Here is a 27104-nt window from a genome sequence, read left to right on the forward strand (position 1 = left end):
AGGCCTCTCACTGCCTCAGGATGAAGTTCAAACTCTGAAGGCTGACAAGGGCCTTCATGATGGAGACTCGATTCACCTAGCGTAATTCACCTAGCGTAATATCCCCTACCCATGCACACAGATGGAATGTACTATACCGGCATTTCCTGTTCCCTGTGCGTAGAACACCCTTTCCCCTCACCCCTACTGTCTCCTCAATCTATTAAGCTTTTTTTGGGCCAAGACATCACTTCTGCTAGGAAGGTTTTCCTGCCTTCCTAAGACTGCATAAAGTACCTCTCCTGTGTGTTCCTTGGTGGTTCCCATATCATAGCGATTAATACACTGAATTGCAGTAGCAGATTTAGTCATCAGTTCTTTCCACTGAATTATAAATGCCTTCAGGAGAGATGTGTCTTGTTCATTATATCGCCAACCATCAGTTCATTCTAGACATTCAATAAATATTTGAAGGGTAAATGAACGTAGTTCTAACTTAAAGTTTTCTGGTTCTAAATTCTGAACAGGGAGAATCTTGAGTCAGTTTCTGGTCCAATGAGCTGAGTTAGGGGTATGAGGGTAGGAATAGAATGTCTTAGAAAAGAATGCAGGGGTGGAAGCAATGGGTAGCATGCTTACTAGAATTATACAATGTCCTTCATTGAAAGAGTAAAACTGCATTTTATTTTTTAAAAACCCAAACACTGTGTATTTTTCACTAATTCATATGGCCTCTTCCCGTTAACCTATTATTAAGAAGTGAAATTGTACTTTCGTTATAACACATAAAATAATAATATTATCACTTCTTAATATTAGTCACTCATCCATCCACCCATTCACAAATACTACTAACTGCCTACTAAGGGCCAGGCTCTGTGCTAAGTACAGGGTAGACAGTGGAAGATAAAACAAATCCTTGTTTTCATGGTACTTACTTTAAAAAACAGACACAAATGTGAATTTCAATTCTGAAATTTACGGTAATAGAAAAGAATAGGGTGATTTGAGAAGGAATTATCGGGGTGATGAGATTCAAGTATGGAGGTCAAAGAAGGCTTCTCAGGAAAAAAACAAACAAACAAACAAAAAAAACAAGACAAAACATTTAATCTAAGACCTGGCTTCTTGGGGAAGAAAGTTGGGGTGGCCAGCTGTGGCAGAGTAGACAAGAGTGGAATTGGATCTCCAAGGAATTATTTTGACAGTCTCAGCCAAAGGCTAGGGTGGTGGCAACTGTGATGGAAAGAGGTATATGGATTCAGGACATTTTTGGAGGTATAACTAATTGCACTTCTGATAAGTTGGATGTAGGGGTGAATCAGAGGAAGGTGCCAAGAGTAACAGTTGGTGTACAGGTTAAGCACATTGACTCTTAAGACAGATCGTCTAAGTTTAAATCCCAATTCCACCATTAGTAAACTGTGTGACCTTGGGCAAATTACTTCACCTTTCTGTGGCTTGGTTTCCTCATCTATAAAGTGGATGATAATAATAGTAGCTACCTAACACATTTGTTAAAAGGATTGAACAGGTTATCAAATATAAACATTTCAGACAATGCCTGGTATATTAGTAGGTTTTCTCAGTAACTAAAAAGAGGTAAATTTCCAGGTCTCTGACTTCAGCAATGGAAGGTGACATTTATTGAGGTGGGGAAAACTAGCACAGAGTTCAGCTTTAGGTAAAATTCTGAGATTGCTGCAGACCCTTTGGTCATCTCTGGATAGAAATCTGATCTCAGAAGAGGTGCCTGGGCTGGAGATGTCAATCTTTGAGACTTCAAAATATAGGCAGTATATAAAGACTGGGGAATGGAAAAGACAAACAAGGGAAAGCATGTAAAGTGGGTGTGTAGTGTAATGAGTGGAATGTAAAAACAGGGCCAAAGACTGAGCCAGGAGACTTCTCAAAGCCGAGTCGAAAAGAAACCAACAAATGATTTATGTTCAGCATTGGTATACACCTGTGTTACAGTAGCAGAAATAGAAACATCTAGCATAATTTGAACATAATGAATACTGAAACAAAGGATCTCCCTTCCTTTTTTATTTTAAGGGAGCGTGAAGATTTAATTCTCTGTTTAGTCTTGTTCAGTTGATTTTGTGCCTTCTTCTCTTACTCATTGGAGCCTCCTCATGCAAAGACTTAAAGTATGGGGATAAGATAATTTTGGAGATTTTGGTGGTTTTGGCCACTGGATCTTCAGTTGTGAGGACAGAAAGTGGGGCATAGTTGAACTTGAACCAGATGATTAAATGTCTTATAAGCTATGTTAAGAAGCTTAGGCTTGATAACAACAAGGAGCCACTAAAAGGTATTAAGCAAGAATGATGCATGATCATTTTGCATTTTAGAAAGAACACTCTTGAACAATATGGAGAATGGTTTGGAGCAAACCCAGAAGCTGAGAGACCAATGGTGTATCTGTGGCTGTGACCCAGGACAGAAAAGGCCAGGGGGGAGCAGAATCACTCAGACTGGAGTGATAACCGTAGTGAGGAACAGAGGGGAGTAGGAGACTGACTAGATAGAGCGGGTGAGAGAGAAAATGATGCCCAGGCTTCTGGGTTGTTTTCAGACAGGTCTGTGCCTTTAAAGCATTACATTTTTCCTAATACGTACTTGTGCTTCACACAGCATTCTCATTGCTTTCTACAGTGATAACCCTTTAATTTTCAAATATGTCCTCATCCTGCCCCCTGATGAATGCACACAGTCATTAAGCAGCTCAAATGGGAAATAAAGATGCAGATTTACTTCATTTGGGCTCAGTTTTCTGGGCCCCAGGCCTAGGTAGAGGAAACAAATTCTATTACCTAAACCACAGAAGCTGAAATCCTCCAAAGAAAATACCCCCATGACTGACTTGGTCTCCTTATCACCTGGCTTAACTAAGGGTAAAGTATTAATATGCTAGACCTTATTTACAAAGGAAAATAATTTAGCTCATCATTGTGAGAAAGAGCCCATGTTTCAAATAGCAATATTTTCAAAATAAATAAGGAGTCCCTTAACAAACTCTGTAGACCCCATTTGGATCTCTTTTAATGGGGAAGATTTCTTAATGACCTAGCTCAACACTGCCAGCTGCATGCTGACTTGATTTGCAACTATACATAAATATACATACATAAATAAGTGGCTGCCTCCTTGATGGGAGCTCAAGGACCCAGGGGAAGGCATTTTTACCTCTAGGTATCTTTCCCAGCCCTGTCGTGCTGCTTACAGTTATCCGATTTTTCATTTGTTTCTTTTCACCCCAGTTCCTTTCCTCCTGGTCTGTCTTGAACTTACCCCTAACAACCACTCCATCCAAACTGCTCCTCAAGATCACCAATGACCCCCATTTTACTAAATTCAGTGGTCAGGTCTCAGTCCCCATCTTACAGGACCCATCTGCAACATTCACTGCAGTCAATTACTCCCTCTTCATTGACACATTTGGCCTCAAGGATGCCACGTTCTTTTGATTTTCCTCTTTGCTGCTCCTTTGCTATTTCTCTTTATCCTCTTTATGGCTCTTTTTTTTTTTTTCCACAAAAAGCAAAAGAAAGAAACAGAATGGTAGTTTTTATTTTCTAGCATTTGTTGCTAGGTTAATTTATTACAAAGACAACAGTATTCTGTTGAAATTGGTTAGAATTAAACACACGGTGCCAATTCAAGATCATCATATTCATAGGTAGGGGTGGAATATGAACTTTATACCAAGCCCCACAACCAGCCATGCTTTCATTCAAGTGAGTTTTAAAATTAATTGGTCCCTTCCTTGAGGAGGGTCTGGATCAGAAGAATCAGGAACTGGTAGAGCTTCACTCTGTCTATAGTGACCCACCACTAAAACCATACCTGAAAGACCGTAAACTTCTGAATGCTGGTTCATTAAAGTTCCCATGTAAAACTGAACATCTCGTGTGGTGCTCCACTTGGTACTCCAAGCATCTCCACTTGGATGTTTAACAGACATCACAAACTCAACATGTCAAAAATGGAACTCCTAAACTCCCCTCAAAAGCTATTCTACCCAGAGCCTTCCCCACTCCATTGATGGCAACCCAGTCCATCCAGTGCTCATAGCCAAAATCTTAAAGTTGCCCTTGACTTTTCTCTTTCTCTTACAACCCACATCTAATCAGCCAATAAATCTTGTTGGTAGTACCCACAGATTACATCCAGAATCCAATCTCTTCTTACTACTTCCGCCGTTACCATCCTAATCCATCTGAGCCACCACCACTTCTTGGCTAGGTTACTATAACATACTCCCAACTTGTCTTCCTACCTATACACTTGTCCATCCTGAGTATCATAGCTGAGGCAATCCTTCTGAAAAATAATGAGTGACATCACTTCTTTACTCAGAACCATGAAATGGCTCAGAGTAGAAGCCAAATGCTTACAAATGTCTACAAGCTCCCATCCTTCAGCTCACTGACCTCATCTCTTACTTTTTGCCTTGCTCACTCTGCTCCAGAGACCCTGGCCTCTTTGCTGTTTCTCAGACATGCCAGACAAGCCCTACCTTAGGACTGCTGCTCCACCTGTACCCTAGGCCTAAAATTCTCTTTGTCAGATATGTGAAAGGCCAACCCAACACTTCTTTCAAGTCTTTATTTAGATGTCCTTTTCACAATGAAGTCTACCCTGACATATTTAATACTGTCATGTGCCCCCAACCCCAGAACTCCCAGCCCCTTGTTCTGCTTTACTTTTTCTTTTTCCATAGCAGTTATCATTTTGCAGTATATTATGTAACCTCCTTATTCATTAGGTTCATTATTTATTGTCTCCCCAGCTAGAATGTAACACAAGGGCAGTGTTTTGTTTGCTGATATATCATCAGTACCAAGAACAGTGGCTGAAACGTAGGAGGGATGAAGTAAATACTTGATGAATGAATGAATATATCTTTGACACCTTTCCTTTCCAGCTCACACCTTCAACATATACTTTGCACCAGTGTTCTGATCTTGTCCTCAGGTTGGGGAATGAATACACTGAACATTGCCTGCTTAGGGTTTGTCCTCGCTACCATATTTTGGTTCTCTTCCTCCTCATCTCCATGGGATCCTCACTCTGACCCTTGTAACTGAAAAAGAGAGAGAGAGAGAGAGAGAGAGAGAGAGAGAGAGAGAAGTAGTGACTCCATTAAAAAAAAAGTTGGAGGTTCCTAAATTAGGCCAATATCACAATAAATCTGATTTTGTTTATTGACATCTAGAGTAAATACAAATGATTGCTAGACCTTTACAGCAAGAGAAGGATAGGGCTAGTAGGAAATCCAAGCAAAGGGCTATGATGGGAGCTGTATGTAACTAGGGCTTAACATAAGGACACTAGAAGAGAGAAGGAGAGGGGAATGGCTGGTAGGAATAGACTACTTCATGGGTAGCCACTATGAGACACACATCTTATTTTTGCTTAAGCTGGACTCCTGTGCTAACTTGCCAAAGGTTCTGTGGTGCCTCCATCATGCTGATGGCAACTAGGATAGCCTAGGGAAAACTGTGCCAAGAATTCTCAGAAATATCCACTGAGTAAGAAATGCTCGTGTAGGAATGTGAAGGACCTTTCCTTCTAGAGCTTTTCTGGAGATTCTGGGACTTCCACAATGCTCTCCAGTACTTATAACACTCTAACAAACATTAGGATCAACAGAGGAAGGCTGAGCTTTTGTTTAAGTACTAAGCTTTTGTGCATAATTAATCCTCAAAAACTCTTTCTTACACAGTACTGAGTTGCTTAACCTTGGTCAAAAAGAAATCAACACATCAATGTTTTCATTCTTTGGGTAAATACCCAGTAGTGGAATTACTGGATCATACAGTAATTCTGGTTTTAATTTTTTGAGGAACCTACATAGCATTTTCCAGAGTGGCTGCATCAATTTGCATTTCCAAAGAAAACAAAAACACTAATTTGAAAAGATATATACCCCCCCTCCACTGTTTATTGCAGCATTATTTACAGTAGCTGAATTATGGCTATTGGAAGCAACCCAAGTGTCCATCCATAAATGGATGGATAAATAAGATTTATATATGTATATAACAAAATATTACTCAGCCATTAAAAAAAAATGAGATCTTGCCATTTACAACATGGATAGACCTAGAGGGTATAATGCTAAGTGAAATAAGTCAGCCAGAGTAAGACAAATACCATATGATTTCATTCATGTGGAATTTAAGAAACAAAACAAATGAACAAACGAAGAAAAAGAGAGACAAACCAAAAAACAGACTCATAAATCCAGAGAACAGCTGGTGATGGCCAGAGGGGAGGTGGGTGGGGGATGGGTGAAATAGATAAAGGGGATTAAGAATACACTTACACTTACCATGATGAGCATGAGTAACATGAACACTGAATCATGTATAGAATAGGGAGGAAAGGGAAGGGAAGGAAAGGGAAGAGAAGGGAAAGGAAGGGAAGAAGAAGGAAGAAGGGAGGGAGGAAGGAAGGGAGGGAGAAATCAACACAGAGAGTACCAAATCATAGTTTGGGGCACATAGTAGGCATTCAGCAACCAGTGGTTCCTGCTTCCTACCTTTCCTGGTCTCTAGTACCACCCCCCAAACTCCTTTGAGATGACTGTTTTCCATGTTTGTCTTCTTCATGGCATATCTGCATTTCTTCATATTTGGCCCCAAATGTCATATTGGCTTGCATTACTCCAGCCTGAATCACTTGATTTCCTGTCCATGTTCCTAACCTTTCCAGCTCCTCTTGTATCATTTCTCTGTCATTCCTGCTGTTTACAATACCTCTCGATTTAAAGCCATCTGCAAATCTCATTAACAAACCACTGATTCCCTCTCCCCCACAGTCACAGGACATGTTGAATAAAACAAGACCTATCACCAATCTTCTTCCTTCCATTTGAGGCACCACCACTCAGGGTCGTTCTAACTCATAAACATTTTGAAATATGATTACATTATTATTACACATTATTCCCAGTCTAGGAAAATTGAATGTGAAAATCAAGATTAATCGTATTTTAAATTTATTTACTATTCACTTTATAAAAAGTTAATTATGAATTCCTTTAGTCACCTTTCCTAGCATACTGAAAATACTCCTTTGCTTACAAAAAAAAAACAAAAAAAACAAACAAAAAAAAACTTTACAAGCCTACTTACATGAATATAGGAATTTAGTGTCCTTCAGCCATTTCAGTCTATAAGAAATTGTTTCTTGGTAGAGTTTTAAGAATAAAATTTAAATTCTTCCATTTTAATAGCAAGCTTCTGAGGAAGCCACCAGTTTTCTCACTGCTGATTCATTGGATCTTGGCTTCAGCTTTTCTCACTCCTTTTCCTGCTATGCTCAAAATGTTTTCAAATCCTATCTATTCTTCCTTCCTCAAAAACTTTTTGAGCTCTTTCTATGTTCCAAGCACTGTGCTAAGATACAATAAAGAAAAGAATCTCCATCCTCCAGGATCTCTTAATCCAGGAAAGAACATGAAGGGAAATAATAATGTTGAGCACCTGCCATATTCTGGATGTGCAATGTGTTATCCCATTCAGACCACATGGAAACCCCATCTTACAGCTAAGAAAACAGGGTTTCAGAGAAGTGAAATCATTTGCCTTTTATGTAGAGGATGACTAGACAACATAGAGAAGAAATACAAATGGACTATAGACATATAGGAAAATAGTCAACCTTACAAGTTATGAAAGAAATAAATATTAAATAAATAGGGGCACCTGGGTGGCTCAGTCATCCGACTATCTAACTCTTGATCTCAGTTCAGGTCTTGATCTCAGGGTCATGAGTTAGAGCCTGCGTTGGGCTCCACATTGGATGTGGATCCTACTTAGAAAAAAAAGAAAGAAAGGGGTGTCTGGATGGCTCAGTTGGTTCAGCCTCCGACTTTGGCTCAGATCATATCACGGTTTGTGAGTATGAGCCCCGCATTGGGCTCTGTGCTGGCAGCTCTGAGCCTGGAGCCTGCTTCGGATTCTGGGTCTCCCTCTCTCTGGCCCTCCCCCACTTCCACTCTCTCTGTCTCTGTCTCTGCCTCTCAAAACTAAATAAACATTAAAAAAAAATTAAATAAATAAATGTGCTATATTTTACCTATAAAGTGGTGAAGTGAGAGAGAATACTTGAAGCTGGTGAGGTTGTAGTAATAAAGGCTCTCCTACATAGGGCTACAGAGAAGATAAAGTAGTGCAATCTTCCTGAGAAAACAGTTTAAGAATATGTAACAAGAACAGTTAAAAAGAGGAATTTATCTTAATGTCCATCACAAGGAATGAAATAAACAATACTACATCCATACAGTGAAATTGTGCATAGCCTTGGGGCACCTGGGTGGCTCCGTCGGTTGAGCATCTAACTCTTGGTTTCTGCTCATGTCATGATCTCACGGTTCATGAGTTTGAGCCCCACATTGGGCTGCATTTTCAGTGCAGAGCTTACTTGGGATTCTCTGTCTCTCTGCCCTTCCCCCGCTGTCTGTCTCTCTCAAAAATAAAATTAAAACTAAAAAAAAAAGAAATCGTTCATAGCCTTTAAAAGTCATGTAGAACATGTAATGGCCTATAATATTTTGTAAATATTAAATGAGAAAGTGTATTAGAGAATAGTGTGTACTGTGGGATTACTGTATACACAGGATTGTGTATGTGTGTGTACAGAAAAAGACTAAAAAAACCAGATACCAATATGTTAACAGAGGTTACTCATAAGAGGGTTTTTTTGGTAGCTTTTAAATTTTAATAATTAAAAAAAAAAACAAACCCACACACATAAAACTGTTCCTACATTCAGATCCTGTTACTGCCCCGTTTGTAGTAAACAGCAAGGTAGACTAAGAATCAGGTAGCTTGCTCAAAATCACCAGTTGGTATATTGTGTTAAGCTGGGCTTTCTTACTCTAAAATCCACTTTCTCCATTCCATCCATCTTCCTCCCCAGAGCCCCAATGACATCATATCTAGAGTTCCTTTCTCTTGGGTTTTTTCCTCCTAATTTCTACATTTACTATATCCCTTCACGCCTTTCCTAAACCTGTTGACTAAACCTGTTGACCTATTTTAGCAGTAGTGACCCTGTGATTCGGATGTTATGTGTAACACAAACTAAATCACATTCACTAAGTGAAAAAGGCAATTTTCCCCCCTCCTGGAGAAAACTGGGACATATATCAGTATAGGCACAAGCTAAGAGTCTGCAGATAAGTCAGTTTGCTTCATGCATTTAACATAAAACTGAAATCTGTTTGGTCTTACCTGCGATATTCGGAGAGTGTCATACTTTCTTCTGTACCAAAAGATTTCCTGAATTCTTAAAAGGACCACCTCCCCCAAAGTAGGATCCGAGGAACCAATCCTTTATTGTATTTCGTATTGTTTTCACTTCCTCAAAAAGTAGGATAAATATAATAGCTTCTGCTCCCTTGGCAAAGAACAACTTTTGGAGCCTCAAGTTGGCTGCGTTAGAAATTAGAAATGTCTTTGATGATGCACAGCTGTCTTCATGTCTTCATCACAGATGTCCAACGCATTCCAGGAGGCTGAGTCATATACCTGAAGAAACGGGCCATGGTTTCTCATTCTTTCTCTTGAAGCTCTTGTCAGTTCAAGAAGGGACTAGTTTATCTTTGCTCTACAATAAGGAACTTAATTACAAGATGTTTTTGAGTAAGACAAACCCTCACATTCCTCCACAACCATTTCCTTCTCAGTGTCATACGGGCTCGTCTCAAACATATTTTGCCACCCTGAGTGATCATACTGGAACCCCGTTATCTCAATGTTTCTCCTATGGAGATTCACTTAGGACAAGCTCCCATTTTGGCGAAGCTTAAAAGTTTTCCTCCTGACAGCTGCTATTAGTGGCAAAGGAAAAACAGAGCTTGGTTTATGTCGTAGCTACATCCACTGAAGGACATGGTACTAAACAGTCATCCACAAGGTTTTGAACACCCAAAACAATCCCAGACCCAAGTCAAGCCTCTGAGCTGAGCAATTAAGAAATAAAATTTTTGAAGACCTTTGTTGTGTGGTTCTCAGCTTTGTAACTCCAAATAGTTCTCTTTCCTCAAAAGATTTCCATTATTCCACAGTAGCACCTCTTCTTTCCTGCTCTCTTGCAGAAAGCAGGTGATCATTAGTAATCACTTCAATTTACCCAGGAACCTTTCACCTAGAACGTACACTTCATAAGCAGTTAGGATTTGTGTTCTTTGGGGATAGAAGTACCAATAATGATGTAGCCAGATTCTCATGTGAGAGAAATACTTATATATCTGATATATCTGACAGCTTTACTTAGAGCATTGATGCATTTTACTGTATGTAAGTTATACTCAAATTAATTCTAGGAGTGCCTCAGTGGCTTAATCGGTTGAGTGTCTGACTCTTGATTTTGGCTCAGGTCATGATCCCAGGGTCTTGGGATTGAGCCTGTGTTGGGCTCTGTGCTGAGCATGGAGCTTGCTTGGGATTCGCTCTCTCTTAATACCTCTTTCTCTGCCCCTCTCCCCTGCTCAGGTCCCTTTCTAAAAAAAAAAATTAAAAAAAAAATTAATTCTACTAACAAAGGCATTCACCCCTTCAGGGAAACTGCCCTTACTTGACCAAAGCTGTAACAGGATTCTATATACCCATATATCCTATCCCATTTATAAAAGGTGGGAGGGGGCGCCTAGGTGGCTGTCGGTTCAGCGTCCGACTTCAGCTCAGGTCATGATCTCGCGGTTTGTGAGTTCGAGCCCCACATCAGGCTCTGGCTGACAGCTCAGAGCCTGGAGACTGCTTCGGATTCTGTGTCTCCTCCTCTCTCTGCCCCTCCCATGCTCATGCTCTGTCTTTCTCTCAATAATAAATAATAAACATTAAAAAAATTTTTCTTAAGGGGGGTGGCAGCCAAAAAAAATGACCCCGCCACACACTGACCCCAATCCCCCACTAAAATGCATTTTTCTCTGTGTATGTCATCCATTCAATTACATGCAACATCACTGGGCTGTGTAGGTGGGCAAAAGGGAAAATTTTGAAGAAACTTATAGGGCCACAGGGATGAGCTGTAGCCCTGCAAAACTGTTTGAGCCCTCTCAGTCATTTGCATACCAGTGGCTGAGGGAGCAGGCCTCCAAGCTGCCTGAGCTCAGGGTAAAAAGAGCACAAGTGACCTCAATGTATCATAGAAAGAATGAACATTTAAAATCCTACCTAGCTCATTTCCAGCACTGAATAACCATTTTTAAACACTCAAAAATTCTTCCCAATGGAAATAATTACCTCAAGGAATTGTTAACATTAAATCAGAAATTAATAGACATTCAGGCAATTTGAGATTTTATTGTGAAAATAGCTATTTTGACATTATATCCAGTTTCTCACTTATCAGAATAAATTCTTTACAACATTGATCATCATTACCACTTCTGGGTATTTATACACAGTCTCTGAGTAAAATATATTCACACTAGGCATGACTAGAATATTTAAATTATGACCAACATTGCTTATTTTAAGATGTTTACTTTACAATAAAACTATAGTAATTTGTATAGTATGACAGATATTTAAAATATTTACCAAAGAGAGGCTTGGTGAGACAAAACCAATATGTATACACATAGATTTCTTATTTATCTTCTTTGCTGTCAATCTTCTAGAAAGCTACAGTTACACTGCAAACACCTCAAATTTCCATTTCAAAATGATTAGAAAAATGGAAACGTGTTATCTCCTATTGTACAAACTAAAACATTGAATCAGAAGAGGAATAAAGCTCATCTTTATGCAATTAACATAAAAGCTTGAGTACAGCCTTCCTTCTCCAAGAAAAGAGACACGAGCAGTGCAAGAGAAGTAGCCAACAGTCTAAACAGAGAGGGGCCGGCACACCCTTCTCGACAGTGCGTGACTCACTGACGACTGACGCAAACCCTGGCAAGCCATTTTTCTTGATTTCCAACAACCTGAGCACGTAAACTAAATGATTAAAAGGCATTTCTCTGAATGTGCATGAGGAAAACTGAAGAATCAGAACAGAGATCGAACTGCTTTTCACATGGCTAGATGTTCACCGTTACACAACTCAAAACCAAAGTCCAGCTTTCTATCAAATACATAATCACAGTGTGGAGTTCCAAATATGCAACTGTACACACTGCGGAGAAGAAACAAAGAGCATCCTTACGCCCTATTCGAGATCTGGTTTTATACTTTGAAAGGAGATCAAACATACTTAGTCCTCTGATATTTAGAAGTCTAGTGATGTTTAAATTTTTTAGGCTATAGAAACTGCTGAGGGAACGCCTAGGTGGCTCAGTCGGTGAAGTGTCTGACTTCGGCTCAGGTCACGATCTCACGGTTTGTGAGTTTGAGCCCCACGTTGGGGTCTGTACTGACAGCTCAGAGCCTGAAGCCTGCTTAGGATTCTTTGTCTCCCTCTCTCCTCCTTCCCTGCTTGCGCTCTCTCTCTCAAAAATAAAAACATTAAAATTTTTTTTTTTAAAAAGGAAACTGCTGAGAATTTTATGAAAACTGAAAACCGTCATCCTAGAAAATGCACACAAATATGCAATCCTTGTTTAGAACATGTCTTCAGTACTAGACTAGAACTTGAAAATATTAAATTTCTTTTGCTTGGTCACTGACACAACTGTAAACTTTCTACAACACCGTGTATATGTGCATGTGTGTATGTGTGTGCATATGTATTTATAAAATCAGCAGCTTGAATGTGGCTTTACCACTATAAATCCCATCACCTTTTTGTCACTTTTAAAGCACAGCCAAACATGGTTTGGAAAATTGTTCTGGAATTCCAAGCTGGTTCCCTCTGTCTCACAGACACCTGGAATCACCAGGTCACACCCTTGTGCAGATGTTCCAAGCCAAACGGGACTCTAGGGAAAAGGGATGACTGACTGACCAGGGGCCTCACAGGTGCCTAAATAACCCAACTGTTTAAACACATGGCCACCCCTCTCTCAACTTCAGGGTCCAAGGGAGTCCTGACCTGTCTTTCCATTTTATCACCACTCACTAGAGCAGCACCTAACAACAGGAAACCTTTGCAATGAGCACAAACAAGCAAAAACACTCCAGGGCAGCATTTCCCTAAGTATACTTTTCAGCATATAAATCCCACAAGACCTACTTTAAACACACACACACCCCAAAAACCACATGCAATAAATCAGGAAAATAGTGTATAAAATGCAGACCTTTGTTGGAGATTGAAACTACACAATAGCATTTCAAAGGTTCAGAAAGGCTCTAGGAACTTAATGTTGTCTAACAAAGCATTTCCCAACCTTTTTTGACAACAGAACCCTCTACTGACATAATAATGATAGAATCTGCCAAAACCCACCTACTTCTCCAAGAAACTAAAAGATGTTTTTTAAAGATCTTACAGTATAATTTCAAATTAACAATAATCAGGATGCAAAAACACTTACTTTTCTGTGAATTTTTTAAAGAAACTACTTTGTTTTGCTAAGAATGCTCTTCTATCATAACAAGTCCCCTTCCTATACAAGTCCAGCTCAAAGTTACCCTTTCTTAGAATACCTCCTCACCTCAATCACAGTGGTTTTAAGTCTAGGGCTGGGAAGCTGCGCCCTGAGCAAACAGTACATCCTGAGTTTTGGACCAAAATATTTTGCAAACCCTTAAAAAAAACCAAAACTTCATCTTTACTTTCAGAGTAAAGCAGCATTCTGAACCTCCAATGACACTTCAATTAAACTTTTGAGGATAAAAGGATTACAAACCTTTAGTTCATGTAATTAACAATGAATTTCTTCATAATCTATTTAAGAAATGTGAAAACACTGAAAAGCACATGTATATTCCACAGGGCTGAACAAGAAAAAAAGGCAAAAGATAATTCTTAATGCCAACAATATACACAAAAGACCACAATCATAACCCAAATTATACTCAGTGGCTCTGCTCAGGATTTCAATTATATAAATAACCAAACCAAGACAAAGTCAATTACTAAATCCCTATGAGCTTAGGACAAAAAACACAGACTGCACTTTCTTCATTAAAGCCTGGTCCTAATGTCGTCTCATCACACTGTGTAATTAGAGATAACACAGCAAAGCAAAGGACTACCACATGAAGACACAGAAGGACTGTTTTCAACGTATTTATCCTTGAAAGTAAACCCAGGTACCATAGGAAGAAAATGATACTATTACAAATATAAAAACCAGAGCATATTTTATAGGGAAAAGGAGTTCTTAGTTTTAGGTTATTGTTTTTTCTTTTCTGGTAAGGCAAAACAGATCTTTAGATAACCATTCATTACAAACCTGAGTTGTTTTTTTCTTTAAAATTAAGAAGGAAGTAAATTATATTTAATTTATATTATGTATTTGTCAGAAACTGAATAGTAAATACTGTGTTTGGATCATTAAATTTAAATTGTAGTTTAGATGATACATTGACTTACTTTTAAAACTCTTTTATTTTGAAATTATAGACTCACAAGAAGTTGCAAAAATACTACAGACTCTGTGTATCCATCACTCAGCTTCTTACCTTTATTTATATTTTGGCTTTTAAAGGGTTAACACTTTTGACAACATGAAAAACTGTCAAAAAACCTAATAGGCCTGATGAACACATATTCTTGGAAGAGGCTCTATGAAAACATACTGCTGACTTCAAATACAACTTTTATCACATGAAGGTACCTTAAAAATTGGTTTTCTGAGATTCTGTCACTGTTACCAATCTCTGCCTCTTTTGATGTCCAATGGTTTCCCACTTTTGCAGCTTCTGAAAACTTTAACTTAGCTGTTATTGAAATAAGCTCCCTTATTCCTTCATGTTAATATATCTGGCAACATTAAATGAGTAGCAATTACGAATAGAAATCAACATGCTTGGATTTATTGTAAGAATCTTGAACTCTATAGTATCCCCAAAATAATGCAAAATACCTAAGCTGGAATTTGTCAATGCCAACCTTTGTAAGGGAAAAAACCACTGTGAAGGAATGACCATCCTCAATGCTCTCTACAGGGTATTTACTGTTAAAAGAAGTGGTGGGTCTTATGGATGACTGGTGACAATGTGTTGATGAGGGATCTTTATCTTATGGGAATTATCTGATCAATTTTCTAATCCTATACTAGCACCAAACATAAACACAAACATAGTCCCTTTTATCATATTCCACCATCACATCCAAAAGAAAATAGCTCACAGTATTTTGTTTAAGACTGTGGGCCATCTATCTCAGCAAACTCAAACTTTATCCAAAGCACATCCTGGCCAGGCTGATCGCAAGTTCTCTTCCCAATCTGGAAAGCTGTTCCTTTCTAAGAGCTTCCTATATGCGTGGCTGCTCCCTGGAGCAGGTCATACTCAGTTATAACTTCCGAGCATCTTGTTGGCCAATCCCCAAAATGCTCAACTAAGTAGCCCCATATATAAATTCTCACTTATCTAAATCACATTTTGCATCTTAGGAAAGGTAGTCTGGAAACATCAGAGCCTACCTACTGCAAGGCTAAAGGCAAGTCAAAGCAGGAATGACCAAAAAGAAATAAATCATATTTACAGTTGTCTTTTCTACTAAAATATGACAAATCCTTGTCATTCTAAAATGATGTCTTTTCATTAAACTTTCAACACATGAACTATTACAGTATGATTACTGGCTGAATTCTGTGTCAAAAGAACATGATCTCACATTCTTATAAAAATTTGAACACATTTCTTACCATGGGCATTAGTAGTTTTACTGACAGAAAACTGTTACATAACCCAGTATTACTTTGGACTGTGACCATGGAGAAATTTGGGAGCTAAATTTACCACTTGATTTTAGAATCTGTTAGGGTTGGTATAGCTCTCTCTCCCCCATTTTTTATTTTTCCAAAAACTAATTTTAATTGTCCTGTTTTATGTATTTGACAATTTTAAGCCACTTCAAATGCTTCTTAGAAGGTTTAATATAAATCATGATTGAAAATGATCAACTCTAACTACAGCATAAACAGATGTCTGGTTAATGTGTTAACCACCCTTCTCCAATATACATGGACCCCAGGGGACAATAAAGTCCTATGGTCATGATTTTCAACATAGAATATTCATACAGGTTTTGGATGCTGGAGTCTAATGGAAAATTAACTCAAAACACACAAACCTGTTGTATAAATAATGTGAAACTCATTAGTTACTTTCCCTAAATGCATCCAAACAGATGAACAAGATTTTGAAGACTACCTTGTTTCTCATTTAATTAAAACTTTCAAGAAAAAATATTTACAGCGACTTAAAGAGTCCTGTATAATACCTAATACATGAACAAACTGGGAGGATGCGGGTCAAATACAGCTGAGCTCCATTCAGCTCAAATTAGGGGAGTCTCTTGACTACAAAACTGTTTGCTTAACACGGGAGTTTCTGCAGGATGTGATAAGATTTGCTGAGCACCATAGTAATCTTTTAAGACACTAATCAAAAACATGATCCCATAATTAAAAAACCTCAGAAGTGGTTTTAGGACAACAGGAGCACCTCAGCCACTAAAGTATGCAAGATTCTATTCTAAGCAAAACCACCTGCACAACAAATCCTTCAACAGTTCAGTAACCAATAAGTAGAAAATGTTCTTTAAAAACTATTGTTATCTCCGCATATTCCACTGGATCATTCAACTGTCTGAACCAAGCCTGGTGAACTTGGACCAGGCACACAGTAGGTACTTCTATTACTCTGGCTGAGGAAGGTCTAACAACTGGGCAAATTCCAGTAAGACTTTACAGCCTGGCGTAATAACGATGACCAACATACTCAGTTCTCCTGAAATCAATCCAAGAAAGAGATTACTAAAGTTAAAAATGTACTACAAATACACAGGTCTAAAGCTGCCACATTTGCCCAATAAACTAAAAGCGTCCTTGCCAACCTTATATTGAACACATCAGCAAATACCAGAAGTGCATATAGTCAGATGAATATTATATGTAACCACCTTTGATATTTATATATATACATATATATGGTACTAATCCTCCCAAAAGACTACACTTCTGAGAGCATAATTAAAAAGCACATTCCTCTTTGTTTTTTAAATAGACTTTTCTATTGAAGTGAATAGAATATTAGAATATTACATTTTTCCTAATGTCTAAAGTCATCAAATTTCTAAACAGAAGAAAAAAGCCTCAAAGAGCCACATATTAGATATTCAAACTGTTCTAAGAAAATGAAATTAATAAAATAACTTGAATAAATAAGAGTGCACATTCAGAACAGAATTCTAGCTTTTGGTCAGCAACATATGAAATAAAGGCAAAAATCTGCCAAGATTAAGGCAGGTTTTTGGTTTTTTTTAATATACAGTACAATATGTTTTCTTTGTTCCCCAAGTTCATTTAGCATTCACTTTGATGTTATCTAAAGTGCACTGCCAGGTCAAAATACAAGCTTCCTAATTAAGAAAAAATAGATGTCATAGAAAGTTTCTTTTTAGAGTCTCCCTTATACCTACTAATGGCATTTTCTTTTTGCCTTCACACTTAGTGTAAGAGATTACTGCAATAATCATGACTGGACACAAAGCATGATGACTGTCAGGGTGATAGCCGTTGTAAGGAATTATTTTCGTCTTCTGCTGGAGTCAATTTGAGTGTTGGCAGTTTCCGAGGAGGAAGTTGAGGGCTTTGGCGAAGATTGTCATCCATCTGTGGGAAGTACAAAAAGTACATGTGACTGATGGCTGTGGCACCACTTTCGTGGACTGTGACCTCCTCATCGAAACTATAGCCTAGAAGAGCACAGAACCATATGGCTCCAGGACTGCTCAAAAAACCTTTTTCTTACAGATAATCTCGCAGGAACTCTATAAATGTCATACCTCAAATACCAGCTAACTCAGTATATGTGTACAAGCAATATTGCTCATCCTTGATGCCTTTGCAAAATTATAGCAATTCCACAAAATGAATATTCTACTGAACTCAACCACATCACAACTGGATTTAAGAGGTCTCCTAGTATAGTAAGTGGAAAAGCATTACTTCTGATACACTAAGCTCCACAGTTTACTAATTATGTTGATGTACAATACCTCATTTGATCTTCCCAACACAACTGTGAAGAAACCATGGAAGACGATCATTCCCTATTTTACGTAGCAGCAAAACGAAGCTAAGAAAGGTTAAGAAATTTGCCTTAGTTTGCAAAGCCAATATCAAAAGTTGAAATTAAAACCCAGGTCTTCTTTAAAATTTTTTCTTTAACCTTCATTTATTTTTGAGACAGAGAGAGACAGAGCATGAATGGGGGAGGGTCAGAGAGAGGGAGACACAGAATCTGAAACAGGCTCCAAGCTCCGAGCTGTCAGCACAGAGCCCGATGCAGGGCTCGAACTCACGGACTCCGAGATCACGACTTGAGCCGAAGTCAGACGCTTGACCAACTGAGCCAGCCACCCAGGCGTCCCAAAACCCAGGTCTTCTTATTCCAATACTATTATTCTTTCAACTGCACCCCACAGCCTCAGTGAAAGTGACCTGTACTCCCTTCAAAAAGACAAATTCTTTTAGGCTGCAAGTATTTAGACCATGGGAAGCTAGGAAAAGAGACAGATGGAAGGAGAAACTATTTAGACCTAATCCAGAGGTATTCCAAACACCAGATCAGTTCTAAGCCTGCTCTAGAAAAAAAAATTACTATGGAGCATATTGAGAAAATGTCCAAGAGTTTCAGACTTGCCCTCAGGAGGACATTAGCATCCCTGGAAACACTAGGAGAGGAATCATTTAGAACTGAGTCAGGCTGGTGGGAATGTAAACTGGTGTAGCCACTCCAGAAACAGTATGGAGGTTTCTCAAAAAATTAAAAATAGAACTACCCTATGACCCAGCAATTGCCCTACTAGGTATTTATCCAAAGGATACAGGTGTGCTGTTTCGAAGGGAAACATGCACCCCCATGTTTATAGCAGCACTGTCGACAAGCCAAATTATGGAAAGGTCCCATATATCCATCGACTGATGAATGGATAAAGATGTGGTATATATATAATGGAATACTACTTAGCAATCAAAAAGAATGAAATCTTGCCATTTGCCACAATGTGGATGGAACTACAGTGCATTATGCTAAGTGAAATAAGTCAGAGAAAGACAAATATGATTTCATTCATATGTGGAATTTAAGAGACAAAGCAGATGAACATAAGGGAAGAGAAGCAAAAATAATTATACGTTATGTATATATAAATAAGAAACACATATATATATATGTATATATATATGTATATACGTTTATGTGTGTATATATATATTCCATGTATATATATACATATATATATTCCATGTGTATATATATATTCCATATATATATATATATATATATATATATACACACACACACACACACACACATACATACGTATATGGAAAGAATGGAGTCATACCTTACAAAGCTACCTTTCAACCAGAACACCCCACAAACAGAGTGCAGGGTTCACAGCCTGGTGCTGAGCTCTCTATCAGCTCAACTTCAGAAAAGACTTGAAAGCAATTGCCGCCAAAGATCCCACACCAACAGCAAACAGCATCTGACTACCCACTTGATAAACAGGCTTTTCCAGAGTTTTGATTATGTGCAGACCAAAACTCTCCCTTATCTCCTCCAGATGCTCTTATAAAGCACAGAGGAAATGTCTCAGCAGAGATACAAGCAGCTTACAGGAAAGGAAAGAGTATAAAAGATTAACTTTTAACTTTCCAATGGAAAAAAACATTCCCAGTGGACTGCTTGAATCAATTGGGTTGTCTTTTTTTTTTTTTTTTTTTGTAAGAACTAAGTCCCCCAGACATTACTTTTTTTTTTTCTTAAGCTCTAGATTTTCTGCGCAAATGGCGAACAGTAGTAGCCAATAGGATTTGTTGCTCTTATGTCCTGCAGCCAACAGTGAACCACACTGAAGAGCAGATATGAAACAGGGGTGGGAAGGAGAGTGCCTGATTTAGAGTTAGGAAACGTTCACATGCTGATAATGACCCAACATGGAAGTGTACAAAGCGGTGACAGGGCCTCTTGGGTTCACCTCCTGCATATGTAGGTATTTCGTGGTTCCCTTTACATGTCTGTCATGAATTTGCCAAATACAGAAAATGAAAACTGTATTGGATAGCCTTCATCCAGCAGCTAAGTGTCGAAAACAATCTGAATAATCTTTCCATTATCCACACCTAACACTCAATATCTTTCCTCTCGTGGGATTTACTGGGCTGGGCTAAGAAGACAAACTTGGCATTCAACGAGCCCACCTAAACTTTAATACTGGTCTTTTACAGTTTTACTGCTCAGTCCTACTCACTTCTCAACTTCTAACAACACATGAAATACTCTACAAAGAAACAGAAAGGTCATTCCAGAGAGTGACAGAGGTTTCTTGCTACTAGTACTACTAGCACTGGATACATAGTTTCATTCATTTGCAGCTTACTAACTGCAAAGCCCATGATGGAATCCAATTTGTAGGGTTCGAATCCCCTTTGCCTCTCACCACCTGAATGATCTCGGGCAGGTAACATACACTGCTCTCCAGGCTTCACTATCCTTATCTGTAAGATACGACTGACGGAGTAGCTGCACACACAGCGGCTGTGAGGATTCAATGAGGTAACTCGAAAGCTCGTAGGACACAATGCCTGTTATTCAGACCTCAAAAACTGCTAGCCAGTGTTATTAGGCCACGTTGCTCATTAGTTAGTGAAAGAATGAAGTATCATTCACTGGCATAAGAAAAAAGGAAGTTGATCAGACACTTGGGGAAAAAATGAATCACCTCTCTTGTATTTTTCCAATTAGAATCGCCCTTGAAATTCCCACTACTGGCGTGCGTGCTCTCTCTCTCTCTCTCCTACCCGCTTCCTTAGTATCTCTCTCTCAGCAAATGAACGCGACCAAAGTGGCAAAATACCCACACTGATGAAAAACTGTGGGCAACAATTAGAAAAGAGAAGGATAGAAGAAGCAAAGCAAAACAGTTTATGTAGAAGAAAGAAAAAGACATCATAGTGTGATTAACAAGAAAGAACCAGCACTGGTGCTTACAATCTCAAGAAATGTTAACCTTGGGAGACAGAAACAGACAAGCAAGAAGTGTGTTTGTTTTGTCTTTTTTTTTTTTTTTTTTTTAAGCTAGGCTTTTGGTCTCCCAACTTGAAAAATACTAATTATGTGGTAAAAATAAGCCCAATACCACTATCAAAGTAATCGAACCACTACTGGCTTCAAAACACTATATTATATACAACTATAGTAAATGTATATTTGAGCAGATTTATGAAAAAATAAACTCTTTAAAAAATAAGAGGGTAAAATAATGCATATTAACTATACAATTAAAGTTACAATATTAATTTCAGAAAGAAAAATACTAAACTACTATAAAATAATGATTGAAGTAAACTTGACCTTTTCAATCAAGTTGGATTCCTTATTTACAAGTTGTGTGAGTTTCTGCAGATTTGCGTCTACTGTTTCTTGACCAGCAGGAGAGGTGCCTAAGAAGCCAGGACAGAAATCAGAAAGACAGAAAATTTTGAAAGTCTTTAAAGCTGTTCAGACTGAAAGAATTTTGAGTCTATCCACCCTCCCAAGTACACTGCCCTCCAAAAATAAATAAAATCAAGCAAAGAGAAAAACCATTATGGGTTCAAAGGCAAAGAGGGATAGTAATGCTCCAAAACCAAACCTAAACAAAAGGACTAAATTTGTCCATGAAGTAGACAGCCAAGTGTTATGCAACTAGCCAAAGTGATTAGTAAAAGAGCACAATGGTCCTCATTTCCTTCTCCAATTTGAGGTGTACCTTTTCCCCACCCATATCAAATAGGCCTTTAGTCACAGCTATCTGGATAGCTGTCTAAGGCAGGGACTCCCAAACAGCTATCAAACAGGCATCCAAAGTATTTGGAAGAACTTAAAAAATACAGATTTCTGGGCTCTACCCTGAAGGGATTCTAATGCGGTATCTCTGGCTTAGGACTCAAGACTGTATATGTCCTCCAGCCAGGTTTGCTAATCACTGCTCCAAAGTAACAAGGTTGAAAGTGATTTAGTTTCATGACTCACCCCTCTCTCTCTAAAAAACATATAAACCACCATGAAAAATAAACTGTCCCTAAGCCAGCTATCCTTGTAACTGCTGTTTCTCAAAAGGACAATTTCTGCCAACTCTCCCAATACAAATTTAGTATCCCAATCACTTACACACATGGCCCACACACCCAAGGAATCATATCCTAAGTCACAGGTGCCCTCTATTTACAATACCTCCAGTCTGATGCAATCAGTTTTCAAGTAGTGGTATCATGGGAGTGTACCTCACCCAAATCAATCTGCTGCTGATTTCTGTTCACGCAGGACAATGCTAGAAGCAACATTTAAAATAATTGCCCATTTGCATTAGGATAGATGCTATCTTTCAGCAGGGACTCAATAAATACCTGTAGTTAACTTTTAGAAGAAAATGATCCACTTCAAAGGGGCAATATTTAAAGAAGAACAAGAGGCAAGAAATGTATAAAATCTAGAAGAATAGGCAAAAGGAAAATATCTATTTCTCTATTTAAAATAGAACTAACACATGGGAATAAAGTTGGAAAAATAAAATTTTTTCAAATGCTGTAAGTCAGCACTTAAAGACGATACACAAACTTCTTTAATAAGTCATGAATTTTGCTTATCCATCCTTAGGAGAATATGCAGATAATCTACACAAACGCAAATTAGCTGAAGAGAAGCCAGCTTACCTCCAAGACTAAGCTTAAAATAACTATTTAGGATGTCATCACAAAAGCGGCACAGGTTGGAGAGCTGTTTCAAATGTTCTTGTAATTGAACTTTAGGAAAGCGTATTTTATAAAGAGGTGCAAGAAAACCAAACACATAGGCATCCAAGGTAGATGGCCTAAAAATAAATTCAGGATTTTTAAAAAACACATAGGAAAATATTAACTTGGGATCATGTTAAAAATATTTTTTCTCTAATACATTTACCAATTCTGAAGTATACAATATAGTCTTTTAGAAGGTTTACTACACATGTAAGCTTATTAAAATGATGTAATGAGGGTTTTTAAAAAAAAATTTAATACTCTAACCATTTATTTTATTTAGAAGAAAATTAACTCATAAATTAAAAATTCATCTTTACTTACAGGTGTTATATGAAGATATGAGACAGGGTGGGGATAGTCTTAGATATTTTAAATTCATATATATAGCATGTCTAGTCAATGTTTGATTACCATGGACAGAGAAATTACTATAGTAATTCATTAAATTTTTTTTTTTTTTTTTTGAGCAAAACCTCATGGGTGGGAGGGGTGGCAAGAGGACTTGCTTTAAATAACTACTCATGGACTATATGCATACAAAACACGAAAACGATTTTTAAGGGAATGCACTCACGTATCTCCAAAGAAAAACTGAGATGTTCCCAATCTGTTTGACAGAAGATTTAGGCACTCCTTGGCATCTCTGTATATCTAGTAAGGATGAAATTACAACTCAAAGGTAGAACAGATGCTCTAGAAGTCCTTCTAAGCAGGCATCCAGGATGTTCATCTCTGCTGCCTCTCTTGTCCCTCCCCTGGAGGGACCTTGCTCTGAAAGTAATCCCAACCATACCTGAGCTTCCACTTCTCGGAGGTGGTAAAGGGGAGGCTCTCCTTTAGTCAGGAGAATTCTATTCAGTGCTCCCTTAGACATCCTTCCAGGCAGGATCAAACTCAAGGGAAAAGGAATTCGTGAAGCAAACCATGGCTTTGTCACAGCAAAGTAATTGTCACTCTCAACCCAGAATGTGTGAAGCTACAAAACAAAACAAACGAAAAACACAAGCATGTTCTTTTATGAAAAGAAAGGTCATTTAAACAGTGTGAAAGTTTTGGGTAAATATCCTTGTACAAAGTGGCTTCATAAAACTTTCCCAATTAGAATGACTCAAGGATGAAACAAGATTTTAAACATGTGGATTTGTTGATTGCTATATCCCAGGCACCCAGAACAAGGCCTGGCACATATGTGCTCAATAAATATTTGTTGAAGGAGTGAATGATAGTTAGCTAAATTCTATACATGGAGGAACAAACTCTGTCTTCCACAAATAATTTTTATTTCCAAAATGACAGTATCTTTCATGTTGTTTCATGTCTTAGCTGAATGTCTAACAGAACCCAGTTTCACAGTAACATGAAAGAATCAAAATTAATTCATAAATGAAATTTCCTCCTTTAAGCCTTTTTCACTATGTTCCTTCTAAATAGATTAAAGCATACTTTTAGTAGGTCACTACAATGATGTAATATTCACCAATGCTCACCACTGCAGGAAGAAGCTTCTCTTCAAGGAGAGCAATGTAAGCCAGTGTATCTGCCCCCTGTTTTGCTGAGAGTTCATAATCAGCATTATATTTCTATTAAAAAATATAAAACCAAAAAACTTCAGAAGTCAAGGGTATCCCACAACAGTGAAGTTAAATAAATTAAGATTCCTATTCTTCCTTAAAAATGGCAAATATGATATTAAAAGGCATAATGATAAATACAAAGTCAATGACAAATGCCGTTTAATGCAAATACAGTTCTTAGCACAACATTCCGCACACAGTAAGGTCAATAAATATCAGCTACGGTTTTTTATTAATTGATATTCTGTGATTGTTTACAACCTAGTTTAGCCCATGGCATGTTGTACCAACAATAAATAGAAGTTATTACCTTTAACAATAAGGAAGAAGTTCTAATTGGTTGCATTTTTCCCCATGAAAAAAGAAAGAAAACCTTCCAAGTTAGAACAATTCTAAATTTTGTTGACATAGGATTTATTTTTTCAAGAAAAGTATTGGCAAAACCAATTACAACTTTTGTATTTATAAAAGTCTTTACATGTTTAAACATTTTGTATGCATTATATAAATCTTTAGATGCTCACACATTTTATACCTTACTTCATGGGACATTTAACTGCAACTCTCCAGTGAAGCGCTTTTTAAAAATAAATAGGGGGGCACCTGGGTGGCTCAGTTGGTTGAGCGTCCGACTTCGGCTCAGGTCATGATCTCACAGTTCGTGGGTTCGAGTCCCACATCGGGCTCTGTGCTGACAGCTCAGAGCCCGGAGCCTGCTTCCGATTCTGTGTCTCCCTCTCTCTCTGCCCCTCCCCCACTCACACTCTGTCTCTCTCTCCTTCAAAAATAAATAAACATTAAAAAAAAATAAAAATAAAATAGGTGCTAGTTGAGGGGAACTCAGATGCCATATGCAGCAGAAAGTGTGTGGCAGCTTTCACTCCAGTGATAATCATATCAATAAGTGTAATCATAAAGATGGCTTCATTTAACCTGCCTATTTCTAAACTTCAAGAAAATCCAAAAAAGTACATGAAAACATAAATTGAGTGTTCCTCACTACAGGACTTTCAAATCACAGTAAAACTCATGATTCAGAGCGGTAATTCTCAAGTCTCTTTTTATATCAAACTCCAATTGTCTACTGAGTTGGTAAAAAAGAATTAAAAAAAATTCCCCAAACCTTACAATGTATTTTTTTTAAGTAACATGTAGGGAACAATCTACTTCTTCAAAAGGAACCACCCACCTGTTTTCTTAAAAAGTTTAGTATTTTCGCAGGCTGAGAAACAATGTTGTCTTCAGTTGTCAAAATTGGTACATCTCCTACAATCAAAAACAGTTTACATACAAGGAAACATTTCTATTTGCTCTGAAGACATTGCAGTCCCCTAAAAACCATACCAATTGCACATTCGGAGGGGGCAAAATGAGTAAGCTCATCTTAGTTTTTTGCAATTTCACAAAGCAGTTGTAGAGAACAGTGCCGTATTTCCATTGATCTGACTTGTACTTTACAGTATTACTCACAATGCCCAAACCGTAAGCAACACACAGCCAAAGTTATGGTAAGAAGAAACTAAAACCCCAAGGTACTCCATGGCTATATGCTTCATAGCTTTAAATTCAGATATGGGGGTGCCTGGGTGGCTTGGTCGGTTAAGCATCGGACTTCGGCTCAGGTCATTATCTCATGGTCCATGAGTTCGAGCCCCGCATGGGGCTCTGTGCTGACAGCTCAGAGCCTGGAACCTGTTTCAGATTCTGTGTCTCCCTCTCTCTGACCCTCCCCCATTCATGCTCTGTCTCTCTCTGTCTCAAAAATAAACAAACGTTAAAAAAAAAAATTAAAAAAAAAATAAATTCAGATATGGAGGTTGGGGGGCGGGGGGGGGGAGAGTCTCTTAAGAGAGGAGAAAATTATGTTTACACTGTACCTCTTGAACCTCTCCAGGTGTTATCTATGACATTGACTTTCAAGGGTGCACCAGAAAATTTGGCGTAAGCCTGAAACAAAGTTGGTAAGAGAACATTTAGACTGAGTACCTAGTGCAAATCTGCAAGCAGCTTTAATTCACAGCCCGGTCGCCCTAAGGCAGAAACTCCTGACACTGGGGCTGAATCCCTCTCCGGAGGTCTAGCCGAGGATGCGCGCGCCAGCTACCCAGCTTTCGGGGACTTTGTTCCCCCAAAGGTCCGGGGGATGCAGAGCGGGGCGCGTGCGCGCCCTGCTTTGGTCTTAAGCTCCACCGCCCAGAAAGCTTTGCAAGGCTGAGTGGGCTCGCAGGCAAGCGGAGAAGCCTTGACTCTCCCGCCAAGGCCTCGGCGGGGTCACAAGCCAGGCTTTTGACTCCACGGGAGGGAACCCAATGTGGTGCAGCGAGAAGCGCCCCGGCCGGTCTCAGCCCTGCAGCGCCGCAAGGAACCGCGGCGAGCAGCGGAGACCAGGCCCAGCCAGCCTCGCGCTCTGGCCCCGCCCATCTTTCCTGCGCCCTGGTCCGCGAGGCGGCCTCACCATCACCACCAGGGACTCGCTGTGCACGGATGGGAGCCCCCAGCCACCTCCCCAGCAACTGAGCTCCAAGGGGGCCGCCATCTTGCCGGGGCCGACCTTTGTTACCCCGGAAGTACTTAGACGCTCAATTTCCGGCACGGTGAAACACGGGGCGGGGCGAGAGGAGGGAAGGGTACCTTTAGACTGAAGAAATGCGTCAAGAGGTGGAGGGGTTAAAAGCTCT

The 27104-nt window shown here is 38.8% G+C and overlaps 1 protein-coding gene across 5 annotated transcripts; it reads right to left on the reverse strand.

Moving 5' to 3' along the window:
- Positions 1-2335: 2335 nt before the first annotated feature.
- MTX3 (metaxin 3) lies at positions 2336-26964 on the reverse strand. Of its 5 annotated transcripts, XR_006218682.1 has the most exons (10): positions 26882-26964; positions 26304-26373; positions 25616-25692; positions 24340-24432; positions 23646-23828; positions 23427-23503; positions 22766-22923; positions 21426-21514; positions 16647-17674; positions 2336-2346 (listed from the first exon to the last, which is right to left on the reverse strand). XR_006218682.1 is itself a non-coding variant. In XM_007079807.3 (9 exons), the coding sequence occupies exons 1-9, from the start codon at positions 26960-26962 to the stop codon at positions 17564-17566; spliced, it is 939 nt and encodes a 312-aa protein (XP_007079869.1). In that variant the 5' UTR covers positions 26963-26964; the 3' UTR covers positions 12405-17563. The 5 variants fall into 5 exon arrangements, 4 of the variants coding, with proteins under 4 accessions (XP_007079869.1, XP_007079870.1, XP_042845141.1 ...); XM_007079807.3 differs by lacking the exon at positions 2336-2346 and having other exon boundaries at positions 12405-17674; XM_042989211.1 differs by lacking the exons at positions 2336-2346; positions 16647-17674 and adding an exon at positions 22287-22383 and having other exon boundaries at positions 21440-21514.
- Between the last annotated feature and the right edge of the window lie 140 nt (positions 26965-27104).

This window comes from Panthera tigris, chromosome A1, assembly GCF_018350195.1.
Source record: "Panthera tigris isolate Pti1 chromosome A1, P.tigris_Pti1_mat1.1, whole genome shotgun sequence".
Taxonomy (NCBI): Eukaryota; Metazoa; Chordata; class Mammalia; order Carnivora; family Felidae; genus Panthera; species Panthera tigris.